Raw genomic sequence first — 17,795 nt, forward strand, 5'->3', positions numbered from 1 at the left:
TTGTTGTTAACATCACCGTGTTGATGTGGCTAACACAGGAGAGTACAGCTGTCTGAAGGTAAACCTGATCTTCAAGCGAGAGTTCTCTTACTACCTCATCCAGTACTACATTCCCTGCTGCATGCTGGTCATCGTGTCCTGGGTGTCCTTCTGGCTCGACCAGTACGCAGTGCCAGCCAGAGTGGCACTGGGGGTCACTACACTCCTCACCATGTCTACACAGAACGCTGGCATTAACCAGTCTTTACCTCCTGTCTCCTATACCAAGGTGGGTGTTGAGAGAGAGAAAGAGAGAACGTATAATAGGTACCCGGGTACTAATTCTCAGTGCATCTGTTGTCCTTCACCCGGACCTCAGTTATACCTGTTGTCCTTGTTAAGTAAGTAGGTGTCTTGGTGTTACTTTCCTTACACATGCTTGGCTCCGTGGCCTGGTGGCTAAAGTTCTCGCTTCACACAATGAGGGTAGAAACATTGGACGTGTTTTATACACTGGTTGTCTATGTTCACCCATCAGCATAATGGGTACCTGGGTGTTAGTCGACTGGTGTGGGTCGCATCCTGGGACAAAACTGACCTAATTTGCCCGAAATGCTCAGCATAAAAAGCGGCTTTCTATAGAGTAGTATATCACTGATGTCAGCTAGGCCTGTATATCTTGTGCATTTACTTGTTGAAGAATTGAGACACTTGTGCAACATATGGGAATCTTCAATGAAGAAATGTTTCGCCACACAGTGGCTTCATCAGTCCAATACAAAGTAGCAATGAGTAAGGAGAGGAGTTTGAAGTAATCAGTCCCTCAGCCTGGAATTGATGTGTTCAGTCCATCACTCTTGGTACAAAGACTTCAACGCTTGTCCAACCTTTGGACGACGACCTACTTATACTAGTGGCAAGTCCCACTGTGATCCCGCCTCCTCCTGCTTCGACTCACCTGACTGCAGTATATAAGCCACCTCTCTGGCCTTAGGTTGTACTTCCTACAAGAGTGATGGACTGAATACATCGATTCCAGGTTGAGGGACTGATTACCTCAAACTCCTCCTCTCCTTACCCATTTCCACTTTGTATTGGACTGATGAAGCCACTGTGTGGCGAAACGTTTCTTCAATGAAGATTCCCATATGTTGCATAAGTGTCTCAATTCTTCAACTTGTCGGTTTTCAAAACCATTTATCACATTTACTTGTAGAAATAAAGATATTATTATTATTATTGTTCACCCAGCAATAAGTAGGTACCTGGGTGTTAGTAAGTAAGTAAGCTTATTTAATTACAGGTACACATAAGCACAATTATCATACATAATGTTAATTTCCTCTGATAACCCAAAAAAAGTCAAAGTGACTTATTTCCATCGGGGTTCTTTTATTTCCCTACACATTTTGTCTATGTTCACCCAGTAGTAAGTAGGTACCCGGGAGTTAGTTTCCTTACACATGTTGCCCATCATCACATGGGTGTTAATTTTCTTACATAATGATAAAAATGCTGGATCCATGAGCTGAAATTAAAGTCCTATAAAATATCTATAACGTAAAGGTTTACCATAAAATCAATCAATTTTCTTTGACGACAAATAAAAGAAAACTAAATTAATTTAAGGTAATCTTAGTTAGGTTATCCTTAATACATTCCTCATCACATATTGAAATTGAAATTGAAGTGTTTATTTCTCTGCAAAGATTACAATGTGGGGTTTACATATTATACAATATTAATTACACTGTGTCGTTTACATACAAAATATTAATTACAAAGAAGGCCACTGGCATTCCTAGGCATTTCGAGCAGACTAATACTAATTCTTACTATACATTGACACAGGTTACGGAGCATACTGATATTAAAGTTAGGTAACTGTAGTGATTAAATAGATTTACAATTGTGAGGTAGTTCAAAATATTTGAGAATATAACAATTTGTATTATTATTATTATTATAATCAAAAAGAAGCGCTAAGCCACAAGGACTATACAGCATAACAATTTGTAAATTTAGTAAAGAGAATGGTTTTGTCTTGACATGATACACAGTTTCTACATAGTGTGTCTCTAATATAAATATGTATGACTGTTAAATATTTATTTGTGTATTGTTCTAGTCACGGTACTGTACCTTTTTGTTATTTCTAATATATTTCCACACTGTAGCAGTGAAAAATGTTTTCTAGTGTATAGTAATGTGTATATATTAGTAGATATGATGCATTAATTAGTCTAAAGAAAGTATCTGAGCCCGTTATATTTAGTGTAGACACGACTCATCTGAAGGACCTGGGTTCTGTTCCATCAAAAACGGAAACATTGAACATGTTTTCTTGTTCCTGTTGCCCCCTTTCCACCTAGTGAAAATGTTGGAAATGTTTTCTTTGCCGTGTTGCCCTTGTCCACCTAGCAGTAAGTAGGTACCTGCGTCTTACGCGACTGTTCTGTGTCGTATCCCGTGAAAGAGGATCAAAGATCCCCAAGAGAAATAATCCATAAAGTGTCTTTATTGGTTTATCCTGGGTTACTAACCTTCAAGGTGAGGCATAAGTTTCTAATGCAGTTAAATATGAGCACCGAAGATGTCTATCATGACTATCATACAAGAGGAGCTACATGTGCATGAAGGAGCAACATACTCAGCAGACTCTTGGATGTCACTGTTGCACAGCTACAAGTGCCTCTGACAGTTTACCTCACTTGTTGATGCAGACATAGCCAAGTGTAAACTTTGTCTTAGTCTGTCAATACGCGCTTGAGTGCGAAAAAAATCACGAATTCAGAGACTACTGATTCACAAACGTCAGTAAACTTCAAAATGGGCCTAATACCAGCTATTCTACAAAAATGCCTTGACTTTGCTTATTGTAAATAACTCCTAACTTATTAATCCAGTTTAAATTCAACCACACCTTACTAAACATTAGATATAAATAAGTCATAATATAGAATATAAATAAGTCATAACATAGGATATAAATAAGTCATAACATAGGATATAAATAAGTCATAACATAGGATATAAATAAGTCATAACATAGGATATAAATAAGTCATAACATAGGATATAAATAAGTCATAACATAGGATATAATTAAGTCATAACATAGGATATTAATAAGTCATAACACTGTAATGTTTTTGCTGCTAAATTCATGTCTATAGTAACAACTCATCACCATTGTTTGAAGATAATTAATTTGTAAATAGTTCATTACTCCTGTAACTTGTTTACGTATTAAAACATTGGGACCCAGTCCCTGGACTTATTATGTGCCCAATTATGTTACTGACTACCACCCACACCATGGGTATGGGACGCATAATAAACATATTAATCTAAATAACATAACTCGAAATCAAGGCAAAGCTTCCTTGAAGAAAAACATATCAATGTTAAAAGACTGAAGCCGACCTGAAGATGCATTCTCCAGTTACACCATAGTCCAGTAGTTCCAGCTTTGTTAACTTTGATAGTTAAATGACAAATTTGCACTCAGAAAATGACTCCTCCTTTTTATAAGATGAATTAACCCATTAAAACCTTTCAAAAGAGATATATTCCAGTTATTAAATGTAAAATATTAGTATGCCATTTAAAAAAAACGGCAAATACATATTTCATTAGCAATGCCAGTCTTCTTTTAATTAGAAGACGAGCCTCTCACTGTCTCTCACTCCCCTCTCATTGTCTCTCAATCCCCTCTCACTGCCTTTCTCACCGTCTCACTGTCTTATCCACCCTCTCACTGCCTTTCTCACCCTCGCACTGTCTTATCCACCCTCTCACTGCCTTTCTCACTCTCTCACTACGTAACTGTGGAATATATTATCCCAGGTCTATCACTCATCCCATGAAATGGAATATGACATATAAACATGCTATTGTTCCCATTATGTAATCATATAAAACATTGCACGTATGTAACTCATCCTGTATGATGGAATATTTTAGAAAACATAGCCAGCTTTTGTTCCCACGGTGACTACGATATAGAAGATGATAGCCGCTGTTCAGGTACTTACTGCTTCTAAAGCCAGTAGATGTGTACCATTAGGTGTTCAGGTACCTACTACTTCGATGCGTACCGTGAGGTGCTCAGGTACTTAATGCTCTAAGGCCGGCTCAGCAGTCCCCACAATGGGTTTGATGATGTACCCAGTGGTACTGCCGGCCGGCAGGTTAACTATTTAACCGCTAGTTTGGCAGGGGGCCGTAACACCCCCACCACAAAAGGACCGACACACAAAGATTAATGTAATATGCACCCCGAACCGTCATCCCGGATATGATCATAGAAATCATTCTCAATGATCACTATCCTCCCAGACAGGCCCCCATATATTACAAAAAAGTGATTTTTGAAGATGGTGGGTTTACTCATTTTGTAATAAATACAACATTAAAATCAATTAATCTTTAATGTAATATAAATATCAATCTTTGGTCTAGAGGTATTTAAAATATATATACATGTTACAATAATAAATTATTAGCATCTTAAAATAATATATCTATGGTAAAATAATAAATTATAAATAACATTTGTATAATAATAAATTATAGTCAACTCCGTGTCTCACGACACCCTAATGACCCGGGCCGGGAGGGGCCGGGAGAATACCGGCTATCTTTAACTAACTAACTAAATTATAAATAACATTTGACGCTCCGTGTCTCTCACGACACTTATCTGTGGTGTGTTGTGATGCTCCCTCTCAACTGTGTCACTTGACACCCTTTCTTCCGATTACGCTCCTGCTCAACCGTGTCCACTAGACACCCTTTTCTGTGTCACACGACACTCCTACTCTCCGTGTCACACGACACCCTTTTCTCTGCGTCATACACAATATCTCTACTGTGTCATTCTTGACACCCTTGTCTCTGCGTCGCACACTATCACCCACAGCGTCTCTCTTATCAGAGACCAGTCACATGACACTATTCAGTGTACACTACAACCAGGCCATCTTCAGTGCCACAAGACACCCTTTTCTTCTCAGTGTTCCACTACTGTCCTGTAGCATATCTCAGTGTTCCACTCCATCATACTTCCCTAAGTGTCACACTACGGTCCTAGCCCAGTTCAGTGTAACACTCCAACCTTTTCTTCATGTAATGTCCCACTAAAACAGCATCAGATGACTCCGGCTCACAGTTGACCTGCGTAGGCGGTGAGTCCCCAGACATCACCGGTAGTCCTGTAAATACTCTCTAAGGCCGGTAGAAGTACACCGTAAGATGGTCTGGTGAGTACTATCTACCGCCTTCAAGACCAGTTGACACCGCAAGGAGGTTTGGTTAATCCTGCTTGCCGAACACCATGCTGCAAGCTCACTGAATGCGGCCGTCAAGTAACTGAGGCCAACGACTCAGTGAGCTGCGGTGAGCGGTTCTTCTAAAATCAGTAGAAGCCAGTAGAATACTCTACTGCCAGTAGATGTGTACCATTAGGTGTTCAGGTACCTACTGCTTCTAAAGCCAGTAGATGTGTACCATTAGATGTTCAGGTACCTACTGCTTAGATGCGTACCGTGAGGTGCTCAGGTACTTAATGCTTACATGCGTACCGTGAGGTGCTCAGGTACATAATGCTCTAAGGCCGGCTCAGCAGTCCCCACAATGGGTATGATGACGTACCCAGTGGTACTGCCGGCAGGCAGGTTAACTATTTAACCGCTAGTTTGGCAGGGGGCCGTAACAGCCGCACACTATTGATGTATCCAAGTCTGATAAGCAAAACTCGTCTCCCCTCAGGCCATCGACGTATGGACGGGGGTGTGTCTTACCTTTGTGTTCGGAGCCCTGCTGGAGTTCGCGCTGGTTAACTACGCCTCGCGCTCAGACCTGCAGCAAGATAAGGCAAAGAAGCAGCAGCAACAACAACAGCAGGAGCGCCGCTGGGACATGGAGAACCAGGCAGCTGTTGAGGCCTTTGAAGCAGCAGCAGCTGCCATGGCTGCCCACGACCACGACCATGACCATCACCACAACAACTACCTCGACGACAACCACATAGCCGACTACTCCAGTCTGGTACGGGATAGGGTGAGTCTTATATTGTCTTTTGAGTGGTTAATTGACTTGTATGCTTCCAGTGCAAATTATGAATGGTAATGTGTCTGAAAGAGGATCGAGCCTCTGCCACTCAATGAGCTGAATGACCCATACGGGTTTAACGCTTCACATGAATAAAAAAATGTGTGTGTATGCACACACATTTAATTATAGTTCTCATTTAATTATAGTCAAAGTTGCAGGGGTCGAGTCTCAGTTCGTCACCCTACCCCATTACTAGCCGCTGTTGGTTTCACTCTTCTAGCTCCGTAAGCCTTGTCATGCCTACTCTGAAAACTATGTTTGTATCCTACCTCTACCATTTCGCTGTCTAGGTCATTCCACTTTCTGACCATTCTAAGGCTAAAAAGGCATTTCCTAACATCCCTCTGATTCATCTACATTTTTAACTTCCAGCTGTGTTCTCGTGTACTTGAGTCTCGCCTCTCAAACGCACTCTTTCTGTCCACCCCGTCAATTTCCCTCGGTATTTTATACGTCGTAATCATGTCACCTATAGTCTTTCTGTCTTCTAGTATCGTCAAGTTTAGCTTCTCTCCTCATAGCTCATACCCCTCAACTCCGGGACTAATTTTGTTGAATTTTTTTTACATTTTTTCCAGCTTCTTTTCATGCTTTTTCAGATGGATGCTCAAAGATGGGACTGAAATATGTCATGTATAATGTCGTGAATGCCTCCTTGCTGATGTTTCTGAAAACTACATTTCAAGGAGGTTTGCTGCCTTTGTCCCCGGATCCTGTATTATGTTTTTGGTCGTCTATACTTTTCTCCGATTTCCATAGCTTTGCATTTAGCATGGTTAAATTCTAAGTCTTTTGTCAGACCAATCCTGCAGCTTGTCCAGATACATTTTTAGATTTTCCTAGTCTACTTTTGTTTGTATTCACCTCACTGATTTCACATCATCTGCAGAGACACTTTTGACAGGATTTTCTCTGTCATGTTGTTCACATATACAAGAAACAGCACTGGTTCAAGTACTGACACTTGTGGAACCCCACTCGTCACACTCGCCCATTCTCACATCTGTAAAATAACTTGTTGTTTCCTTCCAGTTAAGTATTCCCTGATTCACTGTAGTGTTTCACCTATTATTCTTGTCTGCTCCCTTAATTTTTGTATCAGTCTCTTGTGGAATACTCTCCTGCCTAACTTTTCTTACCTTGTTATAGAATTTTAGAAAATCTGTGAGACGAGATTTACCATTTCCTGATAATCTTCTCCATAATCTTACAGACTATGCATGTTTGTGACTCTGGCCTGTATTTCATTGCCACCTCTCTGTTCCTTTTCATAAATACTGGGACACCATTCGTCATATTCCAGACCTCTGGCAGTCGCCCTGTTTCAGTTGTCTTCTTGAAGATCACTGCTAATGTTTTAATATAGTTTCTTTGCTTCCTATCGCGGAACGCTTGGTAAGATGTTGTCCGGTCCCCTGGCTTTTGAGGTATCTAGCTCGCTCTGCAGCTTCTTCTCGTCTCCCATTGCTTGTATTGTATCCAGTTTATGTGTGTGGGGGGGGGCACATGCCTGTGCTGTCCGAGTTCTATTTCCGGGAGGTCGAGAATCAGCTCTTGGCCCCGCCTCTTAGACTACTTTCATCGGCATCGCTTATTTCTACATTCTTGTTCCTTATCATATCTACTCTTGAAGCTGTGCACTGAGTTTGCCTCCACCACTGCCTCATCCAAGCCATTCCATTTTTTTAACAAACATGAGACTAAATAAATACTTCTTTACATCCAAATGGTTCATCTGTGTCTTCAGGTTCCACCTGTGTCCCCTTGATCCTGGTCCCCTTAATTCATTCTGTCCTATCCGCCTTATCCATTCCCCTTAAAATTTCATATTTCGTAATCATGTTTCCCAGTGTTCCTCTCTCCGCCAGGGTTGTCAGGTTCAGCTTTTTCATCCTCTCCTCATAGTGCATTCCTTTCATTTCTGGTACTACCCTGGGAGCAAACCTTTGAACCTTCCCAACCGTCTTCGCACACTTTATCAGGTGTGGACGCCATGTTGGGGCCGGATGCTCAGTGACTGGCCTAACATATGTCGTATATAAGGTTGTGAATAATTCTTTATTCAAATTTTTGAATGTTATTCTGAGGTTTGTTAAACTTGTGTATACCTCTGGCATTAAAAGGTTTATATGTATTTCCGGCTCTATACTTAGGTGTTATATACACTCCAGGTCATTTTCGCTCTCTGATATCTGCAGCATCTCCCTGTCCATGCTGTACTCCGTGTCCAGTCTTCCCTCACCTTCTCCAATTCGTATGACCTTGCATTTATCCAGGCTGAGCTAGAGAGTCCTCTTATCAGAATATATCTGAAGTCTGTTGAGTTTCTCTGAAGTTAATCGCTGTTCTCTCCTGGTATTTTTATTTCTGTTAGTGTTACATCATCTGTAAACAATGACACATAAGACTCAATTCACTCTGAAAGGGGATTTATGAATATTAGGAACAGTAGTGGTCTTAAGACTGTTCCTTGCGAAAGCCGCACTCTTTAATTTATCCCATCCTAATATCTCATTCCTTACTGTTACTCTCCGTCTTGTCATTCATATACTCCTTGACCTACCGACACATTCAGCATTTTAACCTTGCATTTTCCTCGAATTTCTGGACTGATCTCTGGAGCGATACTGTATCATATGTTTTCCTGCAGTCCAAGAACATGCAGTCTGCCCAGTCCTGTCTTTGTTGTTTTAACTCTTTCTGACTTCGTCGTGGAACTTAGGCAGATATGTAAAACAGGATTTTCCTTCCCTAAATCTATGCTGGTTTTCTGTAAAGAATCTTTCCAAGTTCTCCAATATCCTTTTCCTTACTATTTTCTGAACTTTGGAAAGCATACATATCAGAGCTATTAAACTGTATGGAAAGCATACATATCAGAACTATTAAACTGTAGATTTTCCTGGTGTCTACTCTATTTCTTGTTCCACTTGTCCTCTACAGTACTTTGGAGAAACTGGCCGTTCTCTTTCTGATAGACTTAGGGAGCACAAAAGTAGTGTTAGGCTTGCCTACACCAACAATGTTTTTTTCTGTCATTTCAGAGATCACATTCATCCTATTGACTGGTCTTCTGCTAAAACTGTCTACCCTACTTTCACACTCGCCGTCTGGTTGAATCCTCCCTTATACACAACTTTCCTTGTATGAATATTAGTCCTGGCTTTATCTCTGTAGATACCTTCCTTTCCCATTACATTGTAAAATTCTCCAAACTTCAGAACACCAGTGACTTAACCTGATGCCTTTTCCCCCTTCTCCCTCTTGCCCTTTCCTCTTTCCTCTTTCCTCTTTCTCCTTTGGGTTTTCTTTCTTTTGCCTAGGGTTTTTGGTCCATTACTATTATTTTTCCCCCTTCTGTGATTTTATTCCTTCCCTCTGAAGGCCCCTAGTTCCCTTGAAGTGCTACTACCTCTGTCACTACTTCTCTTCTTCCTTTCCTACTACTTTTCTTGTCCCGTCCCTGTCTGCTGGCCTATATATACTGCCTCCTTCTCTCCTTTTTGTTAGTGTGACTTTGTAAATGGTCCAAGTCGGACCGAAAGGTCGTCGTAAGCTCCTCTCTCCTATGTGCGGGTTATTTGTGTGTGTTATCTGGTCCCATTGCTTTTGTACATCAAACTCACTTTGTAGCCACATCGCTTCTTCTTCATTTGTTGTGTTTATTTCTCCTAGCATCTGTTGATCTGGTCTGATTGAAGTGTTTTCTGGTAACTCACCACTTTCTTCAGTAAAGACCTCTTTGAATATTTTATTGCAAAGCTCCTCCCATACTTCTCTCTCATTCTCGGTCAGAGGTCCTTCCTCCTTCTTCAGCATTATCACCTGCTCCTTCAGTCTTTTTTTTTTTCTTAAGCGGCTGTGGACTAACTTCTGCTCTGTTTTGACCTCTGCTGTTATATACTTTTCAGAGTGAGTGAGTGTGTGTACTCACCTAATTGTACTTACCTATTTGTGGTTGCAGGGGTCAAGTCATAGCTCCTGGCCCTGCCTCTTCATTGGTCGCTACTCGGTCACTCTTCATGCTCTGTGAGCTTTATCAGACCTCTTCCTAAAGCTATGTATGGATACTGCCTCCACTACATCACTTCCCAGACTATTCCACTTCCTGACAACTCTGTGACTGAAAAAAGTACTTCCTATCGTACACGGTGTACAGTGTCCTGAATGATTCCTTATTAAGATGTCGGAATGCTGTTCTTAGGTTTGCTAGGCGCACATATGCTGCAGCAGTTATTTGGTTGATGTGCGCCTCAGGAGATGTGCCCGGTGTTATGCTTACCCCAAAATCCTTTTCCCTGAGTGAGGTTTGTAGTCTCTGGCCCCCTAGACTGTACTCCATCTGCTGTTTTCTTTGCCCTTCCCCAATTTTCATTATTTTGCACTTGGTGGGGTTGAACTCCAGGAGCCAGTTTCTGGACCAGTCCTGCAGCCTGTCCAGATCCCTTTGTAGTTCTGCCTGGTCCTCGTCCGATTGAATTCTTTTCATCAACTTCACGTCATCTGCAAACAGGGACACCTCTGTGTCATGGTTGGTTCCAAGGGGATATAGGTGGAAGGATACACTCGTAGGATGTTCTAGGAGGCGTATATTGAGAGTCTTGAGGGAAAGACCCAGGGCTTGCCTTGCTGGGAACTGAGAGGGATGCCTTTGGCTAGCCACTGACATGTGAGTGGCTCGTGAAGTCACAACTAGCCAGGAAGTCTATCTATAACATAGCTGGGATTTTCTAAGTATATTACACAAGTAATCAGTGACACTACTGACAGCTCGGCCACGTTAACGTATGGCATCTGACATACAGCTACTAATACATACTATAAACTAAGGCATCTTGGCCCTGGGCTGATTCTTTGCAATATCAAAGTACACAACAGTAGAACATAAGAACTATACTTAAGGATGATAACAAACTGTAAGGCATTACAAGTATGATATATCATAATTCATGGTAATTGATAGAATCATTGGTGGGATAGTATAATAAGAGATAGAAATGATCGATTGATCTGTATTCATGTGATCTACGCATTCTGAGGAAATATATTTACAAAGAAGAAGTGTTTAACAGAAAAGGCAGACTTTGTGCAAGTAAGTCTTTTACTGTCAAATCTCAGAATTCAGAGAAAATGTGAACACACACAAAAAAATTTTGGACATCAGTAAGTTGATATGGTAAACATACAGTTGAAAGATTCTCTTAAACTACATTATCTATCTATAGAGATTATTTATATCTAACCCCAATTCTGCTAGGGTGAGATTTACATATGCAGAGTGGTCATCATCTCTAGGGGGATCGAAATCTGTTGCAATGACTAACACATGCCATGGTTGAGGAGGATCTGAATTGATATTTACAAATGATACTTGGAGGGTTTCTCAATACTTGTCGCATACATAGGGAATAATGACAATCAGTTGTTCGTCTGTCTGGTTGTTAGAGGTAGAGGGTACAGAGTCAGGAGGATTGTCAGAGTCTGTCACATTAGTCTGGTTGTCAGGGACCTCATCCTCATTGCATACTAACTTCATAAGTTCATACTGACCAGTACTGATTTCTCTAAAATTATACTTATTGCCATTGATATGTTCGACTACTCGATATGGACCAACCAACTTTTGATCGAGCTTAGGCATTGCGGATGTTTTATTAAAATTAGTCAGCATAACTCTCGAACCTACTTTAAATTTGCTTGGTTTTGCTCGAGTATTAGTGACTCTTGTTAGTTCTGCTGTTGATTTATGAAGTGTTTCTCGGATTCTTCTAAAAAATCTTGAGCTAAGCTGGTACTAGTTGCTATGAAATCATCAGGGTTGTAATTTGGTTTCAGATTAGAATATAACAACTCACATGGTAAATGCTTATCTACACCGTACAGCACAAAGTAACTTCCATCATGTCATTCACAAATGCCAGGAACAGTACCGGATCTAGGATAGACTCCTGTGGGATCCCTCTTTTCACAGGCACCCACTCTGACACCTCGCCAAGCACTATGACTCACTGTTGTCTTTCTGACAGGTATTCCCTGATCCGCTGCAGTGTCTTTCCTGTTATCCCTGCCTGGTCCTCCAGCTTTTGCACTAATCTCTTGTTTGGGACTGTCTCAAACGCCTTCTTACAGTCCAAGAAAATGCAGTCTACCCATCCCTTTCTTTCTCTCTTGTCTTACTGCTGTCACCCTGCCATAGAACTCCAGCAGGTTTGTGACACAAGATTTCCCATCCCTGAAACCCTGCCATCTGTCGTTGATAAGCTCATTCTTTTCTAGGTGCTCCACCACTCTTCTCTTGATAATCTTTTCCACGACTTTGCATACTATACATGTCAGTGACACTGGTCTGTAGTTTAATACTTTTTGTCTGTTTCCTTTTTTTAAAAATTGGGACTACATTTGCTGTCTTCCATACCTCAGGTAGTTGCCTTGTTTCGATAGATGTGCTGAAGATTATTGTTAGTGATACACATAGCGCCTCTGTTCCCTCTCTCAGGACCCATGGAGAGATGTTATCCGGCTCCATCGCCTTTGAGATATCCAGCTCGCTTAGCAGCCTCTTCATTTCTTCCTTGGTTGTATTTATTGTGTCCAATACTTGGTTGTGCACCCCACATCTCCGTCTTTCTGGAGTCTCTTCTGTCCCCTCTGTGAACACTTCTTTGCTTCTCATGTTGAGCTCCTATCATACTTCATGGTCGTTTCTTGTGAGCTCCCTTCCTTCCTTCCTCAAGCCTGATTACCTGGTCCTTGACTGTTCTCCTCCTGATGTGGCTGTACAACAGCTTAGGGTCAGATTTGGCTTTCGCTGCTATGTCATTTTCATATTGTCATTGGGCTTCCCTTCTTACCTGCGCATATTCATTTCTGGCTCTACGAGTGTTTTCCTTATTCTCCTGGGTCCTTTGCCTTCTTCCATTCTCTAGCACACATGGTTTTGGCCTCTCTACACCTTTGGATGAACCAAGGGCTCATCCTGGCTTTCTCATTATTTCTGTTCCCCTTAAGCACAAACCTCTCCTCAGCTTCCTTGCATATCGTTGTCACATATTCCATCATCTCGTTTACTGACTTCCCTGCCAGTTCTCTGTCCCACTGAACCGCATGCAGGAAATTCCTTATGCCTGTGTAGTCCCCTCTCTAGTAGTTTGGCTTCGTTCGTCCTGCCCTTTCTGCTTACCTCTCCACTTGTAACTCTACTATATATTCGAAGCCCAGAACTACGTGATCACTGGCCCCGAGGGGTTTTTCATATGTGATGGCCTCAATATCTGCACTACTCAAGGTGAATACTAGGTCCAGTCTTGCTGGCTCATCCTCTCCTCTCTCTCTCTCTCTAGTAGTGTCTCTTACGTGTTGGTAAATGAGATTTTCCAGTACCACCTCCATCATCTAAGCCCTCCACGTTTCTGGGCCCCCATGTGGCTCAAGGTTCTCCCAGTCGATTGCCTGGTGATTGGAGTCACCCATAATCAGCAGCTTTGCCCTGCTCACATGAGCCCTTCTGGACACTTCAACCAGTGTGTCAACCATCGCTCTATTGCTCTCGTCATACTCTTGCTTTGGCCTCCTGCTACTCTGTGGAGGGTTATACATCACTGCAATTACCACCTTGGGACCTCCAAGCTGAAGTGTTCCTATTATGTAGTATCTTGCTTCTCCTCTGTCTCCTCTCTCCAGTTCATCAAAATCCCATCGGTTTTTGATGAGCAGTGCCACTCCTCCACCCCCTCTGCTCCCTCTGTCTTTCCTCAGGATCTGATATCCCGATGGAAAGATGGCATCTGTTATCATTCCTGTGTGCTTGGTGTCTGTGAGAGCTATAACGTCCAGTGATGCTCTTTGACCCTTTCGTGCCACTCCTCCCACTTATTCGTTATTTATTCGTTATTCCATCAGCATTGGTATACCATACCTTCAGTTTCCTCTCCAACACTGTGTTCTGTGGGATGTCTGTGAGGGTGGGGAACCTGTGCTGTTGTATTCTACAGCGTAGTGTGGGGTGGGGGCTGTGAGTGCGAATTGTGGTTTGTGTTGGGATAGTGTGTTTGGTTGTGTGTGTGTTTGTGCTTGTTGCTCTGCCCTGCTCAGGTTGTCCTTTGCTGAATTTGACCTTGTCTCTTTTTCTAGTCCCTTTCGCTTGTGTCCTCCCCTCAGCTGCTGTAGTTGTGTTCTTGTTCTGTCTTGGTCTAGGAACCGTATGTGTGTGTGTGTGTGTGTGTGTGTGTGTGTGCATTATAAAGGCTGTGTGTACACCAACAATCAGAGTGCACTCTCAGGGATATACGCCTCTCAGAGCATAGATAGTGAGAGATATTCTCATCTCTGTGTAAAAACACTGAGAAATGTATAAGTTTCCATGTATATACACTTGGTTTTTCAGATATTTTTTTTCATTTTTTTATTTGTTTGAAGCTTGTAAGGTATTTTTCTGTCTCGTTCTTGGGGGTATATATTTATATTTATCTGTTTTACATATTTTTTTCTTTTGTTTTGGCTTTACTTGCATATTTTCATTTATAGTTTTCTTATTGTGGTATTTTCGCAATACGAAATTAAAAAATAGATTTTTCCAAAAAAATTTTTCCAATAACTAACCTTATTAAAATTTCAATGCATGTTTGTAATGGTCGCAAAGTGAAATGCTGTAGACTTCAAGTAAATCAATTAAAAAAATCTGTATGAAGAATCAATCTGAATCCAATGTACCTCATTTGTACCAATTTTAAAGCATTCTAGTTAACAACTTTCGCTACATCACACTCTAGATAACTTTTGTCCATCACAAAACAACACTAGATAAAGACACAGATAGGTAACTGAAATATGAAATCTTAAGAGACGTTTGGAGCAGTGCTGGACCTATGCTGGCGCAGTGGTAAGGACAGTGACTCTTATTCTCACAGAACGCAATTCAAATCTCCGAAAAAATTAAGTATCTGACGTTCTCGGTCTGTCGGAGGCGATTGCGTCATCATTGCTAATCCGAAATTAGCTAAAACGTTACTTGGAGACGTCCAATGAAATGTTTTAAACCTCGGAATGTTTATCATTATGTTTAAAGGTTCCGTATATTATTCAAAGGATTTTCATTCAGTTTTCACAGCCTACATCAGTCTTGGTCCCAGTACACGCTCTGTGAAGCTCTCCTTTTAACTTTATTATAAGCTAGTCTCTTGTTATGAATCATTCGGGTGGTATAGATAAATATACTGAGGCACCAGGCTTATATGCTCTTGTACCAGGTATATATCCTCTTGTGCAAGGTATATATCCTCTTGTGCAAGGTATATATTCTCTTGTGCAAGGTATATATTCTCTTGTGCAAGGTATATATCCTCTTGTACCAGGTATATATCCTCTTGTGCAAGGTATATATCCTCTTGTGCAAGGTATATATTCTCTTGTGCAAGGTATATATCCTCTTGTGCAAGGTATATATCCTCTTGTACCAGGTATATATCCTCTGCAACCAGTTATACATCCTCTGGCACCAGGTACATATCCTCTGGCACCAGGAATATATCGCCTGGTACTTGGTATATATCTCCTAATGTCTAGTATTATTACAGTATGAGTAAATTTCTTCACTATTTTCATGTTTCTCTCAAACTTTCATACATAAATTTACCATAAGAAAAAATGAGATAATTTTCACGTTGAATTATAGCTTTAAGTAATATATATATATATATATATATATGTATATATATATATATATATATATATATATATATATATATATATATATATATATATATATATATATATATATATATATATATATATATATAATGTCGTGCCAAATGGGTAAAACTTGCAATTTTGGCATAAAAAGCAAAGCTCTTCTTGCCGAATAAGTCAAGCGAAAATTTGTGTATGCAGTAATTTCGCAAAAATCGTTCTGGACCTAACGAAAAAAATATATTTCATTGTGTTTGTTCATTATTAAGTTATTGTAAACTTATCTAAAATATATTTGATTGGATTAGGCCAAATTTATTTGCGCTTGTTATAATAAGGTTAGACAAGTTTTGTAAGGTACTTTTGGTGCAAAATTATTAATTTTTACATTTGTATAAATGAAAAAAATATATAAATAAATGGACTTAATGAGTTCTTGCTAATTGACCAGTTTTACCTATTAGGCACGATATATATATATATATATATATATATATATATATATATATATATATATATATATATATATATATATATATATATATATCGTGCCGAATAGGTAAAACTGGTCAAGTAGCAAGAAGTCATTTAAAATTAAGTCCGTTTATTGATATATTTTTTCATTTATACAAATGTAAAAATTAATAATTTTGTACCAAAAGTACCTTAGAAAACTTGCCTAACCTTATTATAACAAGCGCAATTAAATTTGGCCTAATCTAATCAAATATATTTTAGATAAGTTTACAATATATATTTACAAGAAGTTCATTTATATGTACATACTTTTCAGATGGAAAATGGTGTTCCAGCCTTTGCTATGGTATGTTACAGCTGTGGTTTTTGGTTTTGTAAAATAGAAAGGAAAAAAAAATATTCCTTGAACTTTATTGATGTTTCATATTATATATAAGGATATAGGAGAGAGAGAGAGAGAGAGAGAGAGAGAGAGAGAGAGAGAGCTATTGCCTATTGTTTAGATCTTCCTCTCTTCTGTACTTCCAGATTTTCATCACTTTAGTTTTTCACATATAATGTAATCTTCAGGTTTTCTATACATTTTCTTGAAGGTCAAAAAGACACAACACCGTGACTGGAACAATACACAAATAACCCGCACACACCAGAATGAAACTTTTGACGACGTTTCGCTCCGACTTGTACCTTTAACTAGTCACTACTTAATTGTCCAAGTCGGAGCGAAAGGTCGTCATCAGCTGCACTCTCTTACGTCCTGGTTATCTGTTCATACATTTTCCTCTCCCCCTGAACCTTTATAAAGGTCATTCACCCTTAAATTCTCTTTTTTTTATGTCTCTTTTTATATTTTCTCTCACTATTATCCTTTATCTTATTTAAAGAAAATAAATTCCCTTTTTTTCCCTGTCAATTACAGGATTTTTTCTTCCTCTCTATTACCGGATCAGTTTTGGATTTGCTGTTGTTTTTTATAATTCCAAGCTTCTGTAATTGTTGGTTATTAATTGCAAAATTAGAAACTCTTGGTTTATATAGCTGGATTGTGTGTTGAGACGGTCACCCTCTCAACACTGGACTGGAAGAACGAGTAGAGAAGCTGGATTCCAGGTTGAGTAAGGACATGACCAGCATGAGCCTCGTAGGCTTTCTTATGTTTTCACCTCCGTTTGTGAGATGTAATTGTGAGTTAGGAGTTACCAATGTGGGGTCAGGTCATGGGAATCATGTGTCACCAGTGTGGGATCAGATCATGAGAATTTAAGTTACCATTGTGGGGTTAGGTTATGGAGATCTTGAGTCACCAGTGTGGGGATCAGGTCATGGAGATCTTGGGTCACCAGTGTTGGGTCAGGTCAATAGAATTTAAGTCACCAGTGTGGGGTCAGGTCATGAAAATTTAAGTCACCAGTGTATGTCATGTTTAAGACACCAGTGTGGGGTCAGGTGTTTAAGACACCAGTGTGGGGTCAGGTCATGAGAATTTAAGACACCAGTGTGGGGTCAGGTCATGAGAATTTAAGACACCAGGTGGGGTC

The 17,795-nt window shown here is 40.1% G+C and overlaps 1 protein-coding gene across 1 annotated transcript in view; it reads left to right on the forward strand.

Moving 5' to 3' along the window:
• The window catches only part of LOC128687553 (glutamate-gated chloride channel-like), a 68,426-nt gene that overhangs the window by 33,725 nt on the left and 16,906 nt on the right, over positions 1-17,795 (forward strand). Inside the window, exons 7-9 of the mRNA XM_053775019.2 lie at positions 39-268; positions 5,752-6,042; positions 16,574-16,603. Of these exons, the coding sequence (XP_053630994.1) occupies positions 39-268; positions 5,752-6,042; positions 16,574-16,603 (551 nt within the window). The remainder of the gene's footprint in view (positions 1-38; positions 269-5,751; positions 6,043-16,573; positions 16,604-17,795) is intronic.

This window comes from Cherax quadricarinatus, chromosome 11 (assembly GCF_038502225.1).
Source record: "Cherax quadricarinatus isolate ZL_2023a chromosome 11, ASM3850222v1, whole genome shotgun sequence".
NCBI classification, from domain to species: domain Eukaryota; kingdom Metazoa; phylum Arthropoda; class Malacostraca; order Decapoda; family Parastacidae; genus Cherax; species Cherax quadricarinatus.